This window comes from Solenopsis invicta, chromosome 1 (genome assembly GCF_016802725.1).
Source record: "Solenopsis invicta isolate M01_SB chromosome 1, UNIL_Sinv_3.0, whole genome shotgun sequence".
NCBI classification, from domain to species: Eukaryota; Metazoa; Arthropoda; class Insecta; order Hymenoptera; family Formicidae; genus Solenopsis; species Solenopsis invicta.
Genome location: NC_052664.1, coordinates 1,761,025 through 1,781,985, shown reverse-complemented (window position 1 = coordinate 1,781,985; position 20,961 = coordinate 1,761,025). Strand labels below are relative to the sequence as shown.

Here is a 20,961-nt window from a genome sequence, read left to right as displayed (position 1 = left end):
ATATATATATATATATATATATATATATATATATATATATATATATATATATATATAGCTTCGAATTACCCCGGGCTCGGAGCTATTCGAGATAATTGGCACTGATATTAAATTAAATTTTCTATTTTAGAATTTTGCATACTATATTAATATCATCAAGATAAATAAATACATTTATTTAAAAAAAAAAGAAAAAAAATATTGTACACATCCGGGAGCGAACCCGGTTCTTACGATTGTGAAACAAGCACCTAACGCACGGAGCCGACTGCACTGGTTGCGAGAACAGTTACCGGGAAGGCTCATATGGCGCGCCGCAGTATGGCCAATTTTCACAAATTTATTATTTTGAAACTAAGGCCTATTCGATGAAACGCCGGGAGACGTAAACTTTTTTTTCGTCTCTAGAATAACTAAAAAAATTGGGATTAAAATCTCCTGGTCTCTCACCTGGTCCTCCCCTTGTTAAATACTAAACGAACGGACTCGTATGATGTAATGTTCAAATACGTTCAAAAATATATAAACGAAGTTGCCGTGAGGGGGCAAATTCCAAATAGTTTAAACAGGCTGTGATTGGTCCGCGCGACGGCCGGTCGCGACCGTGGAATCGCCAACGTGTTGCGCAGAGGACGGTTCGGCGATGCGCGAGGGTGGTCGACGATGGAGATCCAAATGATCTCAACTCCACGGGGTGCGGATGTCCCGTGGGGTTAGATTTACGGTAGAACCGAGTAACGCGGAGCAGTGTTGAGTGTCACCGACGACGGCGTTGGTTCCGAGAATCTCTGGGAACGGAAATAATTGGCGGATCCTATTGGCCGAGAACAGGCCGCGGGAACGACGAGGATTCTCGTCGCAGGCGAGGGATTGGATTGGCCGAGTATTCCTAGCCGTTAGGATCGACGAGTACGCTTATCGTCAGGTAGCTGGAACGAGTATACCCGTTTCCGAGAAGATGCTCGAGAATACCCAAGCTAGGAAGTGCCGAGGATACCCAGCGCTGGAGAGGAGTAGGTGCGAGATCGGTGGCTCGGAGTGATCTCACTTCGGCTTCCCACTGCCAGCTTATATATCGGTCCGCACGATTGGACGCACCAAGCAGCGCGCACAGTCGGGTCGGCCGGAGTGGGAACACTTGCCGAACGCAGCGCGTGGCGCACGTGGTAGCACCATAGATATAGGATCTATAGACCGAGCATTCGAGGAGTGGGGACGTGAAAAACTAGAAAGAGATAGCAAGCTTTGGACCACTATTCTGTCTTTGTCTAATGACGCGCGTGGGAAATCTTCACTCGTTTTTTTTTTATATTTTGACGTCTACCAACGTAATAAGGAAACTGATAAATTTAACATTAATAAAACTAAGAATAAATGATTTATTTACTGAAAAGAAACATGCTTTTAATCAAGCTCCATTGATGGATCATAGAAATCAATTGATTTGTATTCTCTTAGAAAAGTTTTTCACTCTTTGTATACATTATTATGCTGCTTCTAAGAATAACAAAATTAGACAAATAAGACCTAAATTCACAAAACTCATTTTATTTAAAAATCAATAACATATATTATATATATAGATATATATAAAGATCAGCAGAGTTAATTTTTTTATTACTATTATGCCAGGTGCTTTAAATGTTTATTCAATACTTTACTGTTTAAATTTTAATACACAATTTTACATTATATATAATTTTATATTTTGGCACTTTTTCCAATGCTTTTCAATTCCCCTTCATTCTTTTTTCACATTCACTTACATTTCCCTTTTCTTTTTCCCTAACCTTACCGAGAGTTTCGTTACCTTTACTGTACCCCCACGCGCGTCATTAGACAAAGACAAAATAGTGGTCCAAAGCAGGCTATCTCTTTCTAGTTTCTCACGCGAGAACTTTACCCCCACTCCTCGAATGCTCGGTCTATAGATCCTATGTCTATGGGTAGCACGTGATCGTAGAAAGGTTAGTCCATGGTGGAATTAGAAAAGTGAAGCAACTCGAAGATGCGCAGTATCAACCAATCAGATGTGAGCGGCAATGCAAGAAAAGAATATGGCGGCTGGCAAAATATTTGATATATGTAGATGCACATAACTTCATTCAGTATTGAAGATTTGCCGGAGTTTTCCGCTTAGGAATTTTGCGAAACAGATAGGAAGAGTGTTCTAAGGAAACAACAGGCAAAAAGAGATAAGAAAAAGGGTACCCAGATCAGATAGTCATATTACGTGAAGTAGGTTGAAGGCACACTAAATAAACACTCATAAAAAAAGAAGGTCGGTTAGCCGCGTACATAGACTTATGACCGGAAACTATAGACCGAATGTAAACTGCTATCTTAGACAAAAGAGGGTGTGATAATCGACGTAAGGGGAAAAGTGCACATAGCTTATGGATCATAGGACAAATAGAGGATAACTTCAGTTAGACTCGGAAATGTTTGGCACGTTTATGCATACGTGAAATCGAGTTTATCCTCTATTTCCCCTTACCGCGTTTATCACCATCCCTGCAAGCGTACGCTCGGCCGCGTATTAGAGAGAAAGGACCGTAAGTAGCACGTGCGTTAGATCGTTGATGCATTCCTTGATTTATTTTTGTTAATCGAGTTTTGTGTTTTGCCTCACACTTTGATTGTGGCTTTTTTTCATTATTAAATGTCATTCTTTTAGAAATCATGCCTGTGTGTGCAGTTGTAAACTGTAAAAACCGATCACGCTGCTTTTTCCAAAAAGAGGGTATTAAATTATACCAATTTCCCCGAGAGCTTAGTTTGCAACAAAAGTGGCTCGCAGTGTGTGGTTGAAAAGAAGGTGATATAAAACTTCATAAAGGTAATTTACAATTAGTACAATACAATTGTACAACGAAATTTACATTCCTTATCTTTTTATAAGTTTTTAAAATATTTATCGTGCATATTGAAACAATATTAAAATTACTTTTAGCTGCAATATGTGAAATTCACTTTACATCAGATTCTTTTGAAGATAAATTAACAAAACCACGATCGAAACATGTCCAACCACGAATAATTCGTCGATTAAAAAAGTGATCTCTCCCAATACTGCATCTTACATTAGACAAAGAAACGCAGAAGAGAATTATCACCCGTAGGCCTCACTTAAAAAATAAAAATATTAAACGGTAAGAAAGAAGTGCCAGATTCATTTTTTTCATAAAGTATCTCATTTATTTAATTAGTTATATTTAATTAGTATAATTAGTACAATATTTAATTAGTATAAAGGAATTAAATATGTAAATTGTATTTTTGTACAATATAGAATTGTATATTTGTTTCCTTATAACAATTGTATCAGAATACTAATATACCAAACTAGTTAACTGTATAAAAAACAACTATGCAAAAAAATCTCTGCGGAACAATTAAAGGAACCGGTGGACAATGCAAAATCTACTTTCGTCACTTTTGATAATGCTACGGAACCAGAGGAAAATGATCACAATGCAGTAATGGAAAGTTCTGAGTTACACGAAGCGTATGTATATTGTGTAAGAATTTAGAAAGACTCATCTGTGTAAAAATTCATCTGTGAAATGCAGAGTATAGGAGGAAAAACAATATAACTAAAAAAATATAGTTTTGAACAAAAAATTACAAAGTATTTTTTAAAAATCATTTTTTATAGTCAAACATAGTATTGTATTATACAATTAATCATTAATATACTTTTCAATGTAATCATTTTTTTAAATAACACTTTTGTGTTTACAGTTCTGTAAAAATGGACGTCCAACAAAGCTTCAACATCGAAGTGTATTTAGAACTTATAATGGAATTGAATAAAATAAAGGAGCAACTTGCACAAACGAAGAAGATAAATAAACAGCTTATTAATCAAATTCAGGATCTTGAGACCGAATTGCAGAAAAACAATAAAATCACTAAAGAGATGACTAAAAATATCGAGAGAGACGGACAAAGAATCACAAGTAACATACTGTAAACAGTATTTACACTAGGTCAAGTTAAGAGATTGGTCACTGTAACATAAAAACAAATCAAATGGACAGCGGAAGATATTTCATCTGCTATTGCTCTAAGATCAAAAAGTGGAAGGGCATACAAGTATTTACGCGAGGTTACTAAGATACCGCTTCCTTGCGACTCAACGCTTCGGAACTGAATTTATTATTTTACAGTTAAACCAGGAATTTTACATAATGTACTGAAAATTATGAAGAAAAAAGGAGAGAACTTATCTGTTGCTGACAAAGTAACTTCACTAAGTTTTGACGAAATATGCATTTCAAATTAGATTGATTTAGAACGTCGGGAGCAGAAAGTGTACGGGCCACATAAATTTTGCCAATTTGTAATGGCTCGAAAACTTTTTGGCAATTGAAAACGATCACTATTTTATGACTTTTCCCGGCCAATGACAAAAACTATATTATTTGAAATTATACAATCTCTGTAAATTGGTTACATTGTTGTATCTATAACCAGCGACATGGGTTCAACAAATATGGTGTTATGGAAAAATCTTAATATTGGAATTGAAGTATCCAAAAGTTCCATAAGTGACAAAACAACGACAACAATGGAAAAACAAAATTTTTTTCCACATCCTTCTGACGCAACATTAAAATATTTTGTGTTTGCAGATGTTTCTCATTTGATAAAATTATTAAGAAATAATTTAATTGATTCCGGATACTGTGTGAATGATTTGGTGTTGAATAAATCAATTTTAGAAAAACTCTTAATGAAGTAGCGAAAGAGATTTAAAAATAGCCTTCAACCTAAGTAAAGATCATCTTGATGCGAAAGGCTTTCAGCGACATAAGATAAAATTAGCAGCCCAAGTTTTTTCTCACAGAAATGCTATGGCTATAAAGTTTTGCGGAAAACAAAGTTTTTTTAAAAATAACAATTGGAAAGCAATGGAAGACATGTTAGAACTAATAAATAATTGGTTTAATATTCTGAATACCCAATCCAAATATGGAAGTCACAGTGGCTTACGTGCCTACGGAGTTCACTTAGAATACCAGAATGACATTCTCGATAAAATGAATGAGTTCATTTTAAATATGAGAGTATGTGGAAAAGAATCTCTTATGTCATTTCAAAAAGGGATATTATTGGTTAATAAATCTTTCAAAGAGTTGCTCCTGTATTTGAAGGAAAAATACACATGCGAGTATTTCATTCCAGAATATATAATTACCAGACGACTGTCTCAGGATATACTCAAAAATTTTTTTGCATACCTCAGATCAATGGTAGGAATGCGTGGTAATCCATCACCCGTACAGTGTCAAACACGTCTGAAATGGTATATTCTTGAAAAACATTCTGAGTACGGAGTATCAGAAAAAAAATGCAGAAACAGATACGAACTCAACTTTGATCGTGAATTTGAAATATATATACAGATATTTCCAAGAATTAAACTCTTCTGAACAGGATGAAATAGCGACGGAAATATCAATGTTCGATGAAGAATTGCAAATAGAAGAAGAAAACTCCGACATGCATGAAGTACGAGAAGAACAAAAAGGTGCAGGTAATTTTGTAAATTTAATAAAACGAAAAAGAATGTATGTACATTATTGTAAAGAAGAGTACGTAATGTAATAACTATCAAAATTGTATTATAATTATATTTATAATAGATACAATTAAACTATAACAGTAATCGTATAATAGATATACAATTATACTATAATAGTAATCGTATAATAATTATATTTTAATTATATTTATAATAGATACAATTAAACTATAATAGTAATCGTATAATAGTAGATATACAATTATACTACAATAGTAATTGTATTATAATTATATTTTAATTATATTTATAATCATATTTAGTATTATCTTTATAATAGATACAATAGTGATAGTGGTGCAGAGAGTTGCGTCTGCTCTCTATGCCAAAAAGAGAAATACAATAATTATATTATATTTATAATATATTTATAATATAATAATTGTAAAAAAATAAAATAATATTAAAAATAATAAAACAATTGTATCGTAAAATTTGTTAATTTACAGCATTAAAATATAATAATGCAACGGAAGACGAGTGGAAGCTATTGGAGGAATTTGAAAAAAATTGTATTATGTCAAAAAATTGAATCCGAAGCTTTAATATCCGTGGCTGGTTACGTTGCACATCGATTTCGCTGCTCGTTTCAGCACCTTGGTTTATCCACCGCGATAATACAGCCTCTCGATAAGCACTATTGGTTATCATTCTTATCGAGAGGTAACTGCATTTACCCGTCTGAAGCTTTCCAAGCTGTTGCCAAAATTATGTAAAAGGAATTTCTAAAATTTTATGGCAACATTTAATTAAAGAACCTGCAATATTTGACAAAAGGTCACGGATCGTGTCATGCTTCGGATAAATAAAGATGTATCTCCTCGACCAATAATTCACTGCTTAGTGAAAACTAGAACATACATCCAATTGCGGAATAAATTTAAAACTTAAAGCGCAAAATATTTTACGAGGAGAGAAATAAACAAAAACAAAAAAAAAAATACAAAATTAAAACATAACTAAAAAAATTATAATTTCTTTATTACATATATTATTTTTATCTTTTATTATTATATTATTATATATTTTATTTGTAATAAAAATATTTACTATAACATACTACAATTCAAACATGATTTTATTTGATATTGCATAAACCTGTTTTAAAATTCGCGGTTTGCAATGTCGCTCACATCTGATTGGTCGAAATATACCAGGTTACTGTCCATAATGCGCATTGATTCACCTTTCTAATTCCACCATGGATTAGCCGAGCGCACGCACGTGCTCGGCTTACGTACGAGTGTGTGAAGTTAGCCACCCTTTTTTTGAAAATTACTATTTTGAAAATTGTTCCAGATTGTTCTAACTTTGTTCCACATTGTTCCAAAGCGATAATATTTTATTCCTAATGGTACTCTAATAAAACAAAAAAAAACTATTTTTTTAGCTGGCCCCCCCTTTTTTTGAAAACTACTATTTTGAAAGTTGTTCCAGGTTGTTCTAGTTGTTCCAAACATTGTTCCAAAAGAACAATTCTAAAGGTGATATAAAAGTCGCAAAAAAAAAAAATTTTTTTTTAGCTGGCCCCCCTTTTTTTAAAAACTATTATTTTGAAAGTTGTTCCAGGTTGGAATGTAAAATCAATTATTTTACATCACTTTTAAAATAAGCGGCTCATTTATCAAATAATTTAACTTGAATTCTTCACTCACAGAATGTCTCGTAGTGTAGCCTGGGCATCATCGATAACTTTCTTGAAGTCATTCGATCGATGACTTAACTCAAGAATGCTGATTTGCGTGTTTCCGTACGAGAGTAATTCTTCTTGTACTTTTTTTAGAACCTGTAAATTACAAAACAATCTCGTTCAAATTATCTGTTAGTGCAATAAACATGATTTTCTGTTAACTTTTGACGAAAAATATGCCGAAATTTTGGGTATAACAAAATATTTTCACATTTTGTATAAATTTAATTCATCAATTAACTATCAACATCAAAATGAAGAATAATCTCTTCTTTTCAAATGTTCGTGTTAATTATCAATTAATGATTCAAAGCGGTTACCCGTTCAAGCAAAATAGTCATTACTAATGTTGCTTGACTTCTGAAATTGTACGAGACTGACATCTTATCATAATAATTTATAAATATTTTATTTTAGTAGGTAATAGACCAATTCAATAAATGTCAAAAAAATAAAATTTGCATAATTGAAATATATTTCAAAATAGGAAAAACGAGCTTAAGAGTCGTGTTGAATGTTGTGTGCCAAAACAAAAACTAATGACCAAAATAAGAGCAAATGTTTCGACTTTTAATAAACAGTCTTCATCAGTATACAGGGCGTCAGGTAAATACTGCCCCTGGTTTCGTGGATTGATAGATCAAGTAAAACTGAGCAGAAAAGTCCTTTACCATTTTTTAATACTTGCCATAGTTAACGAGAGAAAAATTAATAAAGTCTGCGAATAAGCGCGTATCACCGCGCGCAAGAACCGCCCGCTGGTCGCAAGTATCCATTGCTACTTCTCCCTCCTTGCCGCTTGCGGGCCCCAGCTACTGCTGCTTTTCCCTCCTCACCGCGCCGCGCCGCCAGCCGCGGCTGCCTACGTCTCGGCGACCAGCGGGCGGTTCTTGCGCGCGGTGATACGCGCTTATTCGCAGACTTTATTAATTTTTTTTTCGTTAACTATGGCAAATATTAAAAAATGGTAAAGGGCTTTTCTGCTCAGTTTTACTTGATCTATCAATCCACGAAACCACGGGCGGTAGTTACCTGACACCCTGTATATAATTATATATACGGATCATTTAGTTATATTTTTCATTAACACAGATTGTAACTAGTTCGCTATATCCTAATCCAATAAACTCCTAAAGTGTAATCTCGTTTTATAGTTTACTCTTTCCTGTATATTGTTATAAATTTAATTATTTCAAAGTAATTGTTTAAAGAGATTTACAAGTTTTATTAATTAATTAAAGTTACGTCTCGACATAAAGTAACAGTCCCATGAATTAAGCTGTATTGCCGTGATGACATAATTTTAATTTATTATTAAAAATCGTAATTCTATTTACATTATTTTTCAAACGAATCTTCGTATCCAAATAAATTTTTTTATGTAATTAAAAATTAAAACAGCGCGCGACCAACCGTGGTATCCCGTATACCGTCCGTATAGGCGCATATCAAGGGACACCATTTCTGCCGAGTTTCTCCAGCACGTCGATTCGTGTCTTCTCTCTCGACCCAGTGTCAAGCGAGGAAGATGCGCTATTGAAACGCTCCCCACTACTGTCTGACCGCACCCCAACCTCCGCCGCGTTGCCTCGAAACATTGTACGTGCGCGGCTTCGCGTGTGTACGGCAGCCGAGCGTCAACACGGAGAGACACCATTTCTGCCGGTGCGTGTATTGCGGCATTTCATGCCATAAACACTGATATGGGTTTGAATAGTTACATACAATATATCTAAACCTTTTTGCTTCAATTTCGCTTATCCTTGACACAGAATTAGGCCAAGATTCTGCAAAAACAAATTTGCGATCATTTTATTATCTTTTTTCTTCAATTTTTCTATCAATCCACGTTCCGGTAAATCATCGACAATTTTTGTGACCTCATATCGCTGAACCTACTTGCACGAATTGTTTCGACTTCAACATTTAACAATCGCTGATTGCAACATTTTCGGACCTTTTGGATGGCTGCACAGAAATACAGTTTAGTAGCGCATCGTATATTTGGCACTCATGGCACTTAATGTGTTTTTCTTACAAAAGACCTAAAGCAACTGAATCTTTCTTCAAAGTGCATCGAAGACATAGGTTTCCTCTATCGGTCGACAAAAAATTGAGAGCAATACTTTTACCAGTTGTGAATAAGACCACGCTTTATTTAACAGACTGTAACTAAAAGAAAAGCTCAAAATTTTGTCTTCATGAGAACAAGATTAAACCAAGATTTTGTTTCGATACTTTAAGGTACATTTTCTTGATTGCTGAATCTTTGAACGACATTTAACCTATTTTGTATCGTACAGTACATTTTTTCCTCTATTTTTATATAATCTATATACCTGGATATCAAATTGGTTTCTCTCACTAAAGTTTTAAAAGGGACAATAGCTTTTATGACTAATAGTGACAATTTTGGTTGAGGTAAATAGTGACAAACTTATCCAGAAATAGGTAAGAGTTGATGTGTGCATAGAGAGATTAATTGTTTTGTTCATAGACAGAGAAACAGAGAGAGAAAGTGAGTGGACAATTAAATTCATATTATTTGAAATTGTAATTAATAAGCATTAAAATTTTGATTAATTGTTATATCTTTGTCTGGTAGTTATGCAGAATAACTATGTCACCTCAAAGGCTCCAGTCGAATAAGGAGGGTCGAAATCACCCCTCAATGGATTTGTCTGCAATTTGACCCATCTTTTTGTCATTAAAAAAAAAAACTAAATTTCCCAAATTTTCAAGTTCCGAGCTCCTTCCTATCGTTTATAACTTTGAAAAAAATGCTTTTTAATGAATCGATTTGAAATTTTAACTGATATTAGATATGATTCAGACACATAATAATAAATTTTAGTTTTCCATTTTAACAGAAAATTCTAATTTTACAAACCGAAAAAAATTTCAAATTGTATGGTAATATCTTGACTCTCACAAAACTTGCTATTTTAATAATAGTTGCATTTTTATGAAAACTACCTCCTTGATTTTTTCAGAATTTTCATTCCATGACAACACTTTTAAATACCCCAAAAACCTTTTTTTACCTTTTTCGGCTATTTTTCGTGGTTACTTTTGATTGTAAAGACCATTTTTATAATTGCATCTGATAAATTTTCTATTCTTCATTGGAACAGAGATTATCATCAAGCATCATTAACAAATATTTTAAAAAATATCGCGTTTCTGATTTAAAACATATTACGTTTTCGCTTGTTTTCGTCATTTTCGTGTATTTAAAGCGCGATTTTTTAATCTATGTCCGGATAGATTTCTTACTTCTTACACAGTTACATAATGTTTGTTATTACTCATAATAAAAATGTCACCAAAAACGTTTTTAATCTCGCTATAGTTTATTAGGTTTTTCCAATGTCATCCCAGGAAACATAAAGTTACCGATATATTAATATTAGTAATAATTCCACACTCAGCAATGTTATTGTATAATACATTCGTTATAAAACATTTACATTGTTGAGTAGGAAATTGCAACTAACAATTATTAGGATCAGTAAAATGAAAACGAGACAAGCGCGAAAATATAACGAGCATGGCGCGGACGTTGATAATCCTTTTCGGTGTGTTTATGGACGTGCCCTTTATTGGAAATTAGGAGAGAACGGCACGAATGTTCACCGCTGTGTTATTTGTTTGTTAGACGTGCTTGAAGTGAGGTCAGGGCGTCGTGTGTGCGTCCGACATCTATGGAGGCCGGCAAAAAAGAACAGCGAGATGTAGTGCGCTTTTTGACTGCGAAAAGGGTGTCAGAAAGGCAATTTATGCCCAAATGTCTGCTGTGTATAGCAAACACAGTATGTCACGTGCGCGTGTGTTTCGAGCGTGTGTTTCGTGCGAATTCGAGAAAATCGTTTATTCTAAAATCCGGCAGAAAAAGCCGCGGCACAGTATAAGTAAGAATAGTATGCCGCACATTGGCTCAGACGTTTTATTTTATAACTCGGTAATTATAGCGCATATCACAAAATGGTATAAGTCTTTTTTGTCCCTTTTCATCTTCTCTATGTTCTCAAAGCGGTAAATTCCCTAACAAAGCTGTAAGTTCGCAAACACCCTGTATACACTTACAAACCTTCGAAAATTAAAATAACCCTATATAATCACAAATCTTCCAACTCTACAGTACTATTTCACATCAAAATCTGTTTGTAAATGATTTTGTATTATATTTTCTTATTTAATGATTATTTATATGGAGCCACGGCTTCAAAGTCATAAAATACGGAAAACAGAGAAATTTAGAATTTGCACGTAAAATAAATATCATACCGCTCGCACATTTGTTATTTTTTATTTCTTGCGGACAACATATTTGATTCACATTTGAAAAAAAGCATGCCTTTTCGGAATTATTTTCAACGTATACCATATTTAATCATGTCTTTGAAAACGTTTGACGAGACCTATGAATATATCGTTTATTTGAAATGTAATTTATCTCAAATTTCTACGTTTTCCGTCCTTTTACATGTATCATCTATACAAAAAATCAATAAATAAAAAGATCAATAAATAAAAACATATGACAAAATTATTTGCAAACAGATTTTGATGTTGGATTTTTCTGTAAAGACAGGTTTGTGATTTTATTTTAATTTTTGAAGGTTTATAGGTATGTATTGTATAAATATAGGCAATTATAATATTTGTTTTATTATTGTGTAGTGTTTAAATAGAATAAAAAGAATTACAAAACACATTAAAGAAAAAAGGAAAGTGCTGAATTACAAATGCGAATTCAATCCATGCGGATTAATTGTTCAATTTCTAGAATTTTTAAAAATTCATAGCTCAAAAACAAAACCGCATATTGATAAACACTGCAACACGTATATCTTTTCTTTGCTTCAAGAATCATCAAAAAATTGGCATTGAAAAATACAAGTCCAAACAGCTCAGGACCATTGAACGTCCAGTTTTGGTTTCAGTTTGGTCCAAACGTCCATGGATTTAATACACACGTTTTAAAAACGTACGTTATACAACGTACAAAGTATGTTTACATTTGGACATTTTAAAAATAACCATTTTAATCAAAAATTTTTCTAAGCTTGCTCGCAATGTGTTGCTTTCGCTTTTTTAAGAATTATTTAAAAATCGCACAAAGGGTTTTACTTTCATTACAAAGCATTTCGTGTAAAATGTGCTCTCAATCGGGTTTTAAAGCTTACTTCAGACTGCACGCAACAAACGGCAAGCGTCCAGCCCAGATTGCACATAGACGTCCAATGGATGTCCATCAAACGTGTATTTTTGAACATTGGACATCTTTTCTTGGTACAAGAAATCCATCGAACGTCTATGACACTAGTTCTGACAAGGACAGGTTCCTAAATCCTTACAAAAAAATATTTATTTTAGAATGCTAAAAAACCGTTTTCTCAACGTTAAATATAATAAAATGGTTTTTAAAATTAAAAAAATCAAGAATCTTTCCCAAGAATTATTTCTTTCCAAGCGATTACCCATCCAAGTTATTTATATGAGTAACATGGTTATTTATATAAATAACATAACTTTAATTATATGTTTCATCTTTTCAATAACATATATTGACTTAATATACATATATTAACACAAAATGTTCACAGATCACCACCAGGCATCAGTTCGCAGCAGTCTTACAGATCAAGCAATGTTTGGCGAGATTATAACTTTGATGGCTGATCGCTTAAAAATTTCCAGAAATAATTCTTGGGAAAGATTTTTGATTTTTTTTCACTTTAAGTAACATTTGTATTTTAATTAACATTAAAAAAATTGTTTTTTACATTATTAAAATAAATATTTATAATTAAGTTTTTTTTGTAAGAAAAAATATTCTGGGGAATGTGACATGATAGAGCAATTTTATTTACGGAATTATTTTCAGCGACAAAAAATATATTGTATAAAAATCATTTTGTCTGGATTGTAGTCTAAAATTTATTTAATTTAGTCCAGTTTTAATCCATTGCGTCCTAAAATGAACGTTTTTAAGAAATCAATAATGATAATACTGGTTGTTTTTAAAACGTTTTTAAGATATCCATGGATCTAAACTAGGTGTTTTTATTGTTTTTAATATGTCCAAAATGTCCAATTTGTACGTTTTAAGTACGTTTTTAAAACGTCACTGTGCTGTCTGAATCTAAGAGAAATTTTTAAAAATTAAAATTTATTAAAAATTATTTATCAAATCAATTATTGAACAAGAACAATTATTGCATTTTTCTAATAATCATAATTCAAAATTTGAAATTATTTTAATTTATATTCATAATTTTAATTAAATATAATATAGTCGAAGATATTATATGATGACGTAATCGATAAATTTATTGAAATAGAAACTAGAAGAATGCAATTAAAATAATTTTTTTATTCATATATATATATATATATATATATATATATATATATATATATACATACATATATACACATGGGAATAATATTTTACATTTCTTGTGTATATAAAAAAAATTATTTTTCTCCTTAAAAAATTAAAACAGTCCTAAAAATAACATTTTGTCTAGGGCACATGAAAAGATAGTTACAGCTCTGGATCTATTTTTCTTATTTATTTCTTCAAATAGTTAAATCTATCGATTTCGTAAGGAATAAAGTACCTTATAAAAATAATTAAACCTATCGAAAAGATTTTATAAAGTTCCTGTTACAAATTTTATCAGAAAATGCTAACAGAAATACAATAAAATTTATTAATAGAATATGATGATAATTGACTATAAAAACCGAGTTGAATACCATTTCGTAATCATTTAAATGATATACGCTGGTTTAATGATTACAAAATGATAGATTCTTCTCAGTTATTTAAGCAATTTGTTATATGTTAGCAGATACTGCTGAAAAACATGAATTTAAGATGGGCTATACAACGTAAATAATAAGAAGTTAATAAAATTTCTATACAAAATAAATTTTAACAACATATAAATTCACTTTCAAAACCGTTTACAAATTCTTTTAAAAATTATGATAATTATAAATTATTGTGGTTTCTTATGCAGAAAAAGTTGTTACATATTAATTAAGGTAGTGAGTATTTTAAAACATTATTATAAGAATTCATAGATTTGTCTATTATTACTTTTGAATATTTAAAATTTAAATACAATTCTATTATTGATTGGAACAATATTTAATTTTTTGTTTGCCCTCAATTATTATTTAAAATTACATTTTACAATAAATTATATTTTACATAATAAATTATAATTAAAATTCAATTATTTTTTATAATATTTTTGTTAATTTGAAAGAATATAATATTTTTGTTAACTCAAAAAAAAAACGAATTAAATCAAATTAGGACATTACGAATTAAATCAAATTTTTTACGTATACCAATAAAATAATAAACATTCGTAAAAAATTTATTTTTGGATCCACTCCTTTATAAGTTATTTACTTAAAACTTATTCAAAATTTATTCCAGTAGTATTAGTTATGTATGCTGCATTAAAAACTAAGTTATTTAATTCGTTTTTGCAGTTAGTTTCAGTGATAGAATTAAGGTATTTATAATTAAAATTTTTTGTCGTCGAATAGAAAAAGAAAAGAATAAATCTAAAATAAATTTTTTAAATTTTGATAACTTTTAGCTGGTATAGTTTGAACATCCAAAAAATAAAACTATTATAAAGCTCTAGAAGTCTTATTCTCAAAAAATATTTTACATGAAAATCTTATATTACACATTACGCATGTTTTTCTATACGATATAAAATCGATAACAGATCTCTTGGAGTAAGCATTGAAATATGAGGTAAGCTGGATAAGTACGGAAACAGTCGCAGGTTAGCTGTTTATATAATTGGTACAGTTACGTTCGACATTTTTAACGATAAAACTAAGAATATATATAAACAGAATATAAAATCTTATACACTATATAAAATCTTATTAATGATTATCAAAACATTTCGTTAGTTTAATTTTACGCAGTTAAATTAGTGATTTGATGAAATCTATACATTCTAAAATTTCAAAAAGTACCCAGATAGCACATTGCCGTCTTTGTTGTCGTTTTGACACCAAAATGATGCCAAAATTGTCACTTGACACCAATTTGACGTCAAATTGATGCCAAGTGACAATTTTGATGTCATTTTGGTGTCAAAACGACAACAAAGACGGCAATGTGCTATCTGGGTATCTTGTTCTCTATAATATAAGTCACTTTTAGCTGAGATTGTACAGCCGATACATTCTTAACGTAATGGAGTTAATCCTTAAGTTGAGGCTGGTCCATGGGACCACGCAAAAAGAAACAAAATGTTATATCTGTCTCATTGTCGTTTTCAACCAATTTCAATCTCGATTTAACTTGCACTATATTTTCTTCTCTAATTTTTAGAATTAAAAAAAGTAAGTTAAACCAAGATTAAAATTAATTTATTTCGGTGCAAATGGGCCTTACTAGGTTAACTTGTGCGTGAAAACATATGTATGGGAGAGGTTATTATTGTATTTTATATTTAATGAATTGTTATAAATTTTGATTTATATAGAATTATGTGTTTGTAATGATTGAAAAACATCTAAATTATTAACAAAAAATTAACTTTATAAAATTGTGTGTTTTAAAAAACATTTTGACTTGACAATTTATAAGTATATTGACACAATACGAGTTGTAAGAAATATTTTCAACATACCTCATGTGGTAATTTAGCTGGACCAGCTCCAAAATTGATTACACCCGCTTTATGACTTTGATCGGTCATTATTACGGTTACAATCAACACACGTGGCAGACAGCACAAAGCAGACTGAAGTGAATGAGAGACAAACAAGCGGTACTGGGCAGCAATCGTTATCGCAGTTCGTTCGCTAGATTCGTGGGCAGTATTTCACGTCATCTTCTATCTGATTCTTCTACTTGTTTTTCATCATAATCTTTTCGAGATAACTTGTGACGAACAAAACACGAAAGACCTACGTTAAATAGTTTGTTTCAATTTTACCAAGCAAACGGCATATAGAGTGTTTCAAAACTGTTTTCACCTAAGATCGCAATGCCGAAGTATAGTATGTATGTAATGTATGTTCTTTGTGACTCTGTATGGAGTGTATACAATCGTAAAATTTGTAAATTCATTACGAGCATAATAGAAAAATTTTATTTAAACTAAAAAAATCTTACTAAGAAGTCTTAATAAAAATACACAGAATTAAATTTTTATAATAAAATTTTAAAATGGCGATTGTATCTATAAAACTCATTAATGTCAAAAACAATTGATCGAGAATAATAAACAACTTTGTATAATTCGTGTCAATATATTGCCTATAATAAATTGCCATTTTACTACTTGACCATATTTTCTTGACGTAACTTTAACATTTCTACATGACTTACTATTATTTATTCAACTTAATACATTCTCGCCATGAAAAATCGATAATGGACGTTTTTTTATTTTATCTCATCTTTTTAGATTATAATTTTATAATCTAGACGTTTGTAATATACAATCAGTGCTTGATAAAAAGTATTTCAAATACAAAATATTGGCAATTTCTGTATTTGAATTACAAAATTTATAAATACTGGCAATTTTTATTTGAAATATAAAGTATAAATTATATTTTGTATTTTAAATCAAAAAATTATTAATATTTTATATTTTATAATTCAAGATTGTTAATATTTTATATTTGAAATATTTTTTGCTCAGGCCTGTATACAATTGCATTATATTAGCATGGCCTTAAATACATTAACCACAGGTCTAATAGATCAAATTATTATGTGTAGGTGAAAACTACTCTGTTGAAAATACTTGTAAAAAAATTTTTGTAAAATCTTGTAAGAAAAATTTTACATACAAATTTCGGACAGGAACATATAAGACCTTGTAAGAATATATTGCATATGATACTTGTATAGCTAATTTATCTTTCTTGTATACTCATTACTTTGGGGTGATGTAACTCAAACCAACTCAGATAATAGTGTCTTTAATTTTTCTATAAAATCCATGGTACTATTTCTGTATTATCATTGAAAGATCTTCCAACTATTCCAACCCAAGTGGTATTTACTTAAAAATAAATAATCTCTCAAAATTGTGTAATCTAATTCAACTTAAATATGCATATTTCCAAAAAAGTATGAAATTTTTAAATTGCACCAATTATAAAGAGAATATATTGCTTTTCGAAATAACTATATTACTTTTAATAAATAAAGTCCAAGTAGTAGTTCTTTGTATTTTTATTGTAACATTTTCCTATTTCAACTCAACGTATGTATCTCAAATCTTTATCTTTTTTACAAAACCCAAGTGATACTATCTTTGTATTCTATCTTGAAAAATCTTATTCTAACCTAAGTAGTATGTACTTTATAAAAATACTTCTTAAAATTGTATAATTTAATTCAAGTGATATGTATTTTCAAAAAATGTATAAAATCTTTAAATTGCGCCAATTATAAAGAGCATATGTTATTTTTTGAAACAACTGTTGTACTACTTTAATAAATAAAATCCAGTTGATACTATCTTTGCATTTTTATTTAAGATTTTTCTTATTACAACCCAAATAGTTATAACGTTAATTCTTAAAAAATCTTATTTAGTTTGATAAATAAAACTTCATAATATCTTTATTTTTTTAATAAAACCCAAGTAATATCTTTAATTTTTTAAAAACAAAGTCCAAGTGATACTATTCTTGTATTTTCATTGAAAAATTTTTCTGTATTAACCCAAATGGATGTATTTAATTTTAAAAAGTTTCAATGAAATATGTAATGTTAAATCTCAAAGAATTAAAGAGAAAACAGTACAAAATGAGAAAATTTTATTAAAATAAAAAATTTTTAATGTACAGAAACTTGGCGCTGCTAGATAAAAAAAGCAATGAAAAGAGTTGAATAAGAAAGAATACAATAAATGTAACATTGTAAGTCATTATAATTTTTTTAATTACAATAACTATTATATTTTACAACCTTGTCAAGTTTTTGTACATTAAAAATTTTTTATTTCAATAAAATTTTATCATTTTGTACTATTTCCTCTTTAATTCTTTGAAATTTAACGTTATATATTTCATTGAAACTTTTTTAAATTAAATACATCCATTTGAGTGAAAACAGAAAGATTTATTTTCAATAGAAATACAAAAATAGTACCACTTGGACTTTACTTTTAAAAAAATTAAAGATATTACCACTTGAGTTTTATTTATGAAAGTATAAAGAGGGTAAAAATTATAGATAGGGAGAATATTAATTAATTAGCAGGAAATAGGATTAAGGAACGGTAAATAAGAAGGCGAATGAGAAGGGAGGGCCTGTTCAAGGAATAACACGGAGTTTAACCGTAATCTCGTTTATTGTCTTGGCGGATACATAGCAAAGGGTTACGTGGAACGTGCGATCACCACGGCAGTGATCTAACGAATGCCGAAAAGGGCTGAGATGCCTCATGTTGCATCATGCCCATAGAGTCGCATAACGGTAAAAACCAGGGTTGGGAACGTTACCTTAAAAAAGTAATGCGTTACTGTTAATTTTTGTAAAAAGTAACTTGTTGCCGTTACCGTTATTAATTTAAAAAAATAACGCGTTACCGTTACTTGGAAAATAACAATTTGTTACTTTTTCGTTACTTTTCGGTGATATTAAAGTAGGGATCCTTTGACATAAAAAAATTTATTTAATGCTTGATAAAAAGAAACATTTCATGTTTTTTTTCACAAAATTTGCACATGGGGACATAAATACCTTCCCATGTCTTTTCATGTCTTTATCTCTTCTTTCTTTTTTGTCGTCTCCGATACACGTGCAACTTCAGATGGTAAAGCATTTATGGCCGGTATTCATAATCGATTCTTATTTCAAAATTATTTTAAGTAATGTCTTAACATACTGATACGTCTCTCGGATTGTTCATGGCATCTTAAATACTTACCAGGGAAACCTAGTACAGTAAACAGCCGTTTTTTGATTAAAAAAAAAAAAAAAATATGGCAAAATTTATTGAATGTAGACAAAGTATACGATAATATTTACTATTTAAACTAATTAAAAAAATTTTTTTGGTGTTGAAAATTTTCAAAATGGCGACACAGCAGCTGCTTGAAATTGGTTCCTTGAATTTGCATCAGCCTACGCCAAGATCACTAAATTAATGTGAAACAAAAATTTCAAGAAAATTTCGTAAGTTTATGTAAAAACGCACAGCATACACCTAAATAATTAAAAAAATTTATAAAATTGCAAAAACGGTAATATAAAAAAAGCACTTTAAACAATTATTAATAATTATTGTTTAAAGCAAATATTAATGATCGGATAAGTATATGCTGGAATCAGATAGTTGAAGAATGAGCGTGTAAAATTTGAAGATGATTGGTCAAATAGTTTTTGAGTTATATAGGTCGGCGCGCAAAATTTAGCGTTTTGAGAAAAAAACGTTTAAAATTGTATACCTATGCGTTCCCGTAAGGCCGACTCACCTTTCTTTGAAATTAACACAAAAAGAAATCTTTTATAACTTTCTAATGTTTTTTTTTCATATTTTTGAGATAATTTCCTAACAATTTCAGCAAAAAATAGAAAACGTGAAAAAAATTGATTTTACACTAGGATCCCCCCTTAAGACGATCTTAAATATAAGAATCGACTATGAATATCGATCATAGACAATTGCTATGTCCAATTACCCCAATTTGACTGTTTGAGCTAGGCTAAAGAGTGGGGCGAATACTGCCAACTGTTCCCCCTCCACGTTATGCGCGGACTGCAAATAGTATGCCCGTACTATAATAATATCGCTGGCGCGCTGTGAAAAACAAGTTGGTACTTCTTTAATCTGGCAACTACTAATCATGGGCCGAATTTTGTAAAGCGCATGTTGGACATTGAATGTAAAACGAGCATAAAATGACGCATCATACATTTTATCAAACATAAACATCATACTGCCAACTAAAGTAACGATAAAATAACGGCTGAATTCGTTACCGTTATTGTAAAAATGTAACGACGTTACCGCTACTTACAGATATAAAAATGTAACGCTCGTTACCGTAAAAAAGTAACGAAAACGGTAACGGCGTTACAAGTAACGCGTTACTTCCCAATTCTGGTAAAAACTGTAGCGCGATCCCTTTGGCCAATGCCTCAAGTAGCCTCGAAGCGCGTAACGCTGGTGCTAGCCTGAGTCATCTGGACGCTAGCTTAAAGATATCTTACAGCTTTGGCCGGACTGATGGATATTCGTTTCAAATAGTATTATTGACAATTATTGACTCAATATGAATACAGTTTGATAATTTTCGTATGAACGTATTTACAGTCTGAATACTGCCTGAGATTTTACTTATCATTTATATTGTTTGAACACATTTATTTATATTTACTGAAATTAATCAAAGTATTATAATTTTTGGTAGTATTATAACCTTTGGAAGTATTACAATCTTTGGGTAGTTGATAACTCAAATCTTAATCTATGCCCCATGCATTTAAAAATTTTGTTTTTAAATTATTCGCTGTTAACCGGCTTAATCTACGATTTCAGGTAATCTGGAGAGAGTATTGAATTGTACGAGCAAAACGTTATGTTAAAGCCTGGAATATCCTTTATGACGTAACGATTTTTATTTAGGATCTTTGCCACTACGTAAGGGCCTTTAT

At 30.8% G+C, this 20,961-nt stretch overlaps 1 protein-coding gene and 1 long non-coding RNA gene across 3 annotated transcripts in view; one reads left to right on the top strand and one right to left on the bottom strand.

Annotated features, from left to right (window-relative positions):
- Positions 1 to 16,123, bottom strand: part of LOC105201596 (probable phosphoserine aminotransferase) — a 40,429-nt gene extending 24,306 nt beyond the window's left edge. Inside the window, exons 1-2 of one of the 2 annotated variants that reach the window (XM_026139485.2) lie at positions 15,965 to 16,123; positions 7,246 to 7,376 (exon numbers count right to left, since the gene is read on the bottom strand). In XM_026139485.2, coding sequence (XP_025995270.1) covers positions 7,246 to 7,376; positions 15,965 to 16,033 — 200 coding nt within the window. In that variant the 5' untranslated portion in view covers positions 16,034 to 16,123. Of the gene's footprint in view, positions 1 to 7,245; positions 7,377 to 8,693; positions 8,717 to 15,964 lie in introns of those variants that run through there. The other variant, XM_039454648.1, reaches the window with a different exon arrangement.
- Positions 15,513 to 16,630, top strand: LOC113004893. The gene is made up of 2 exons (XR_003269271.2): positions 15,513 to 15,674; positions 15,982 to 16,630. It is a non-coding gene; the product is annotated as an uncharacterized LOC113004893 (long non-coding RNA).
- The last annotated feature ends 4,331 nt before the right edge of the window (positions 16,631 to 20,961 follow it).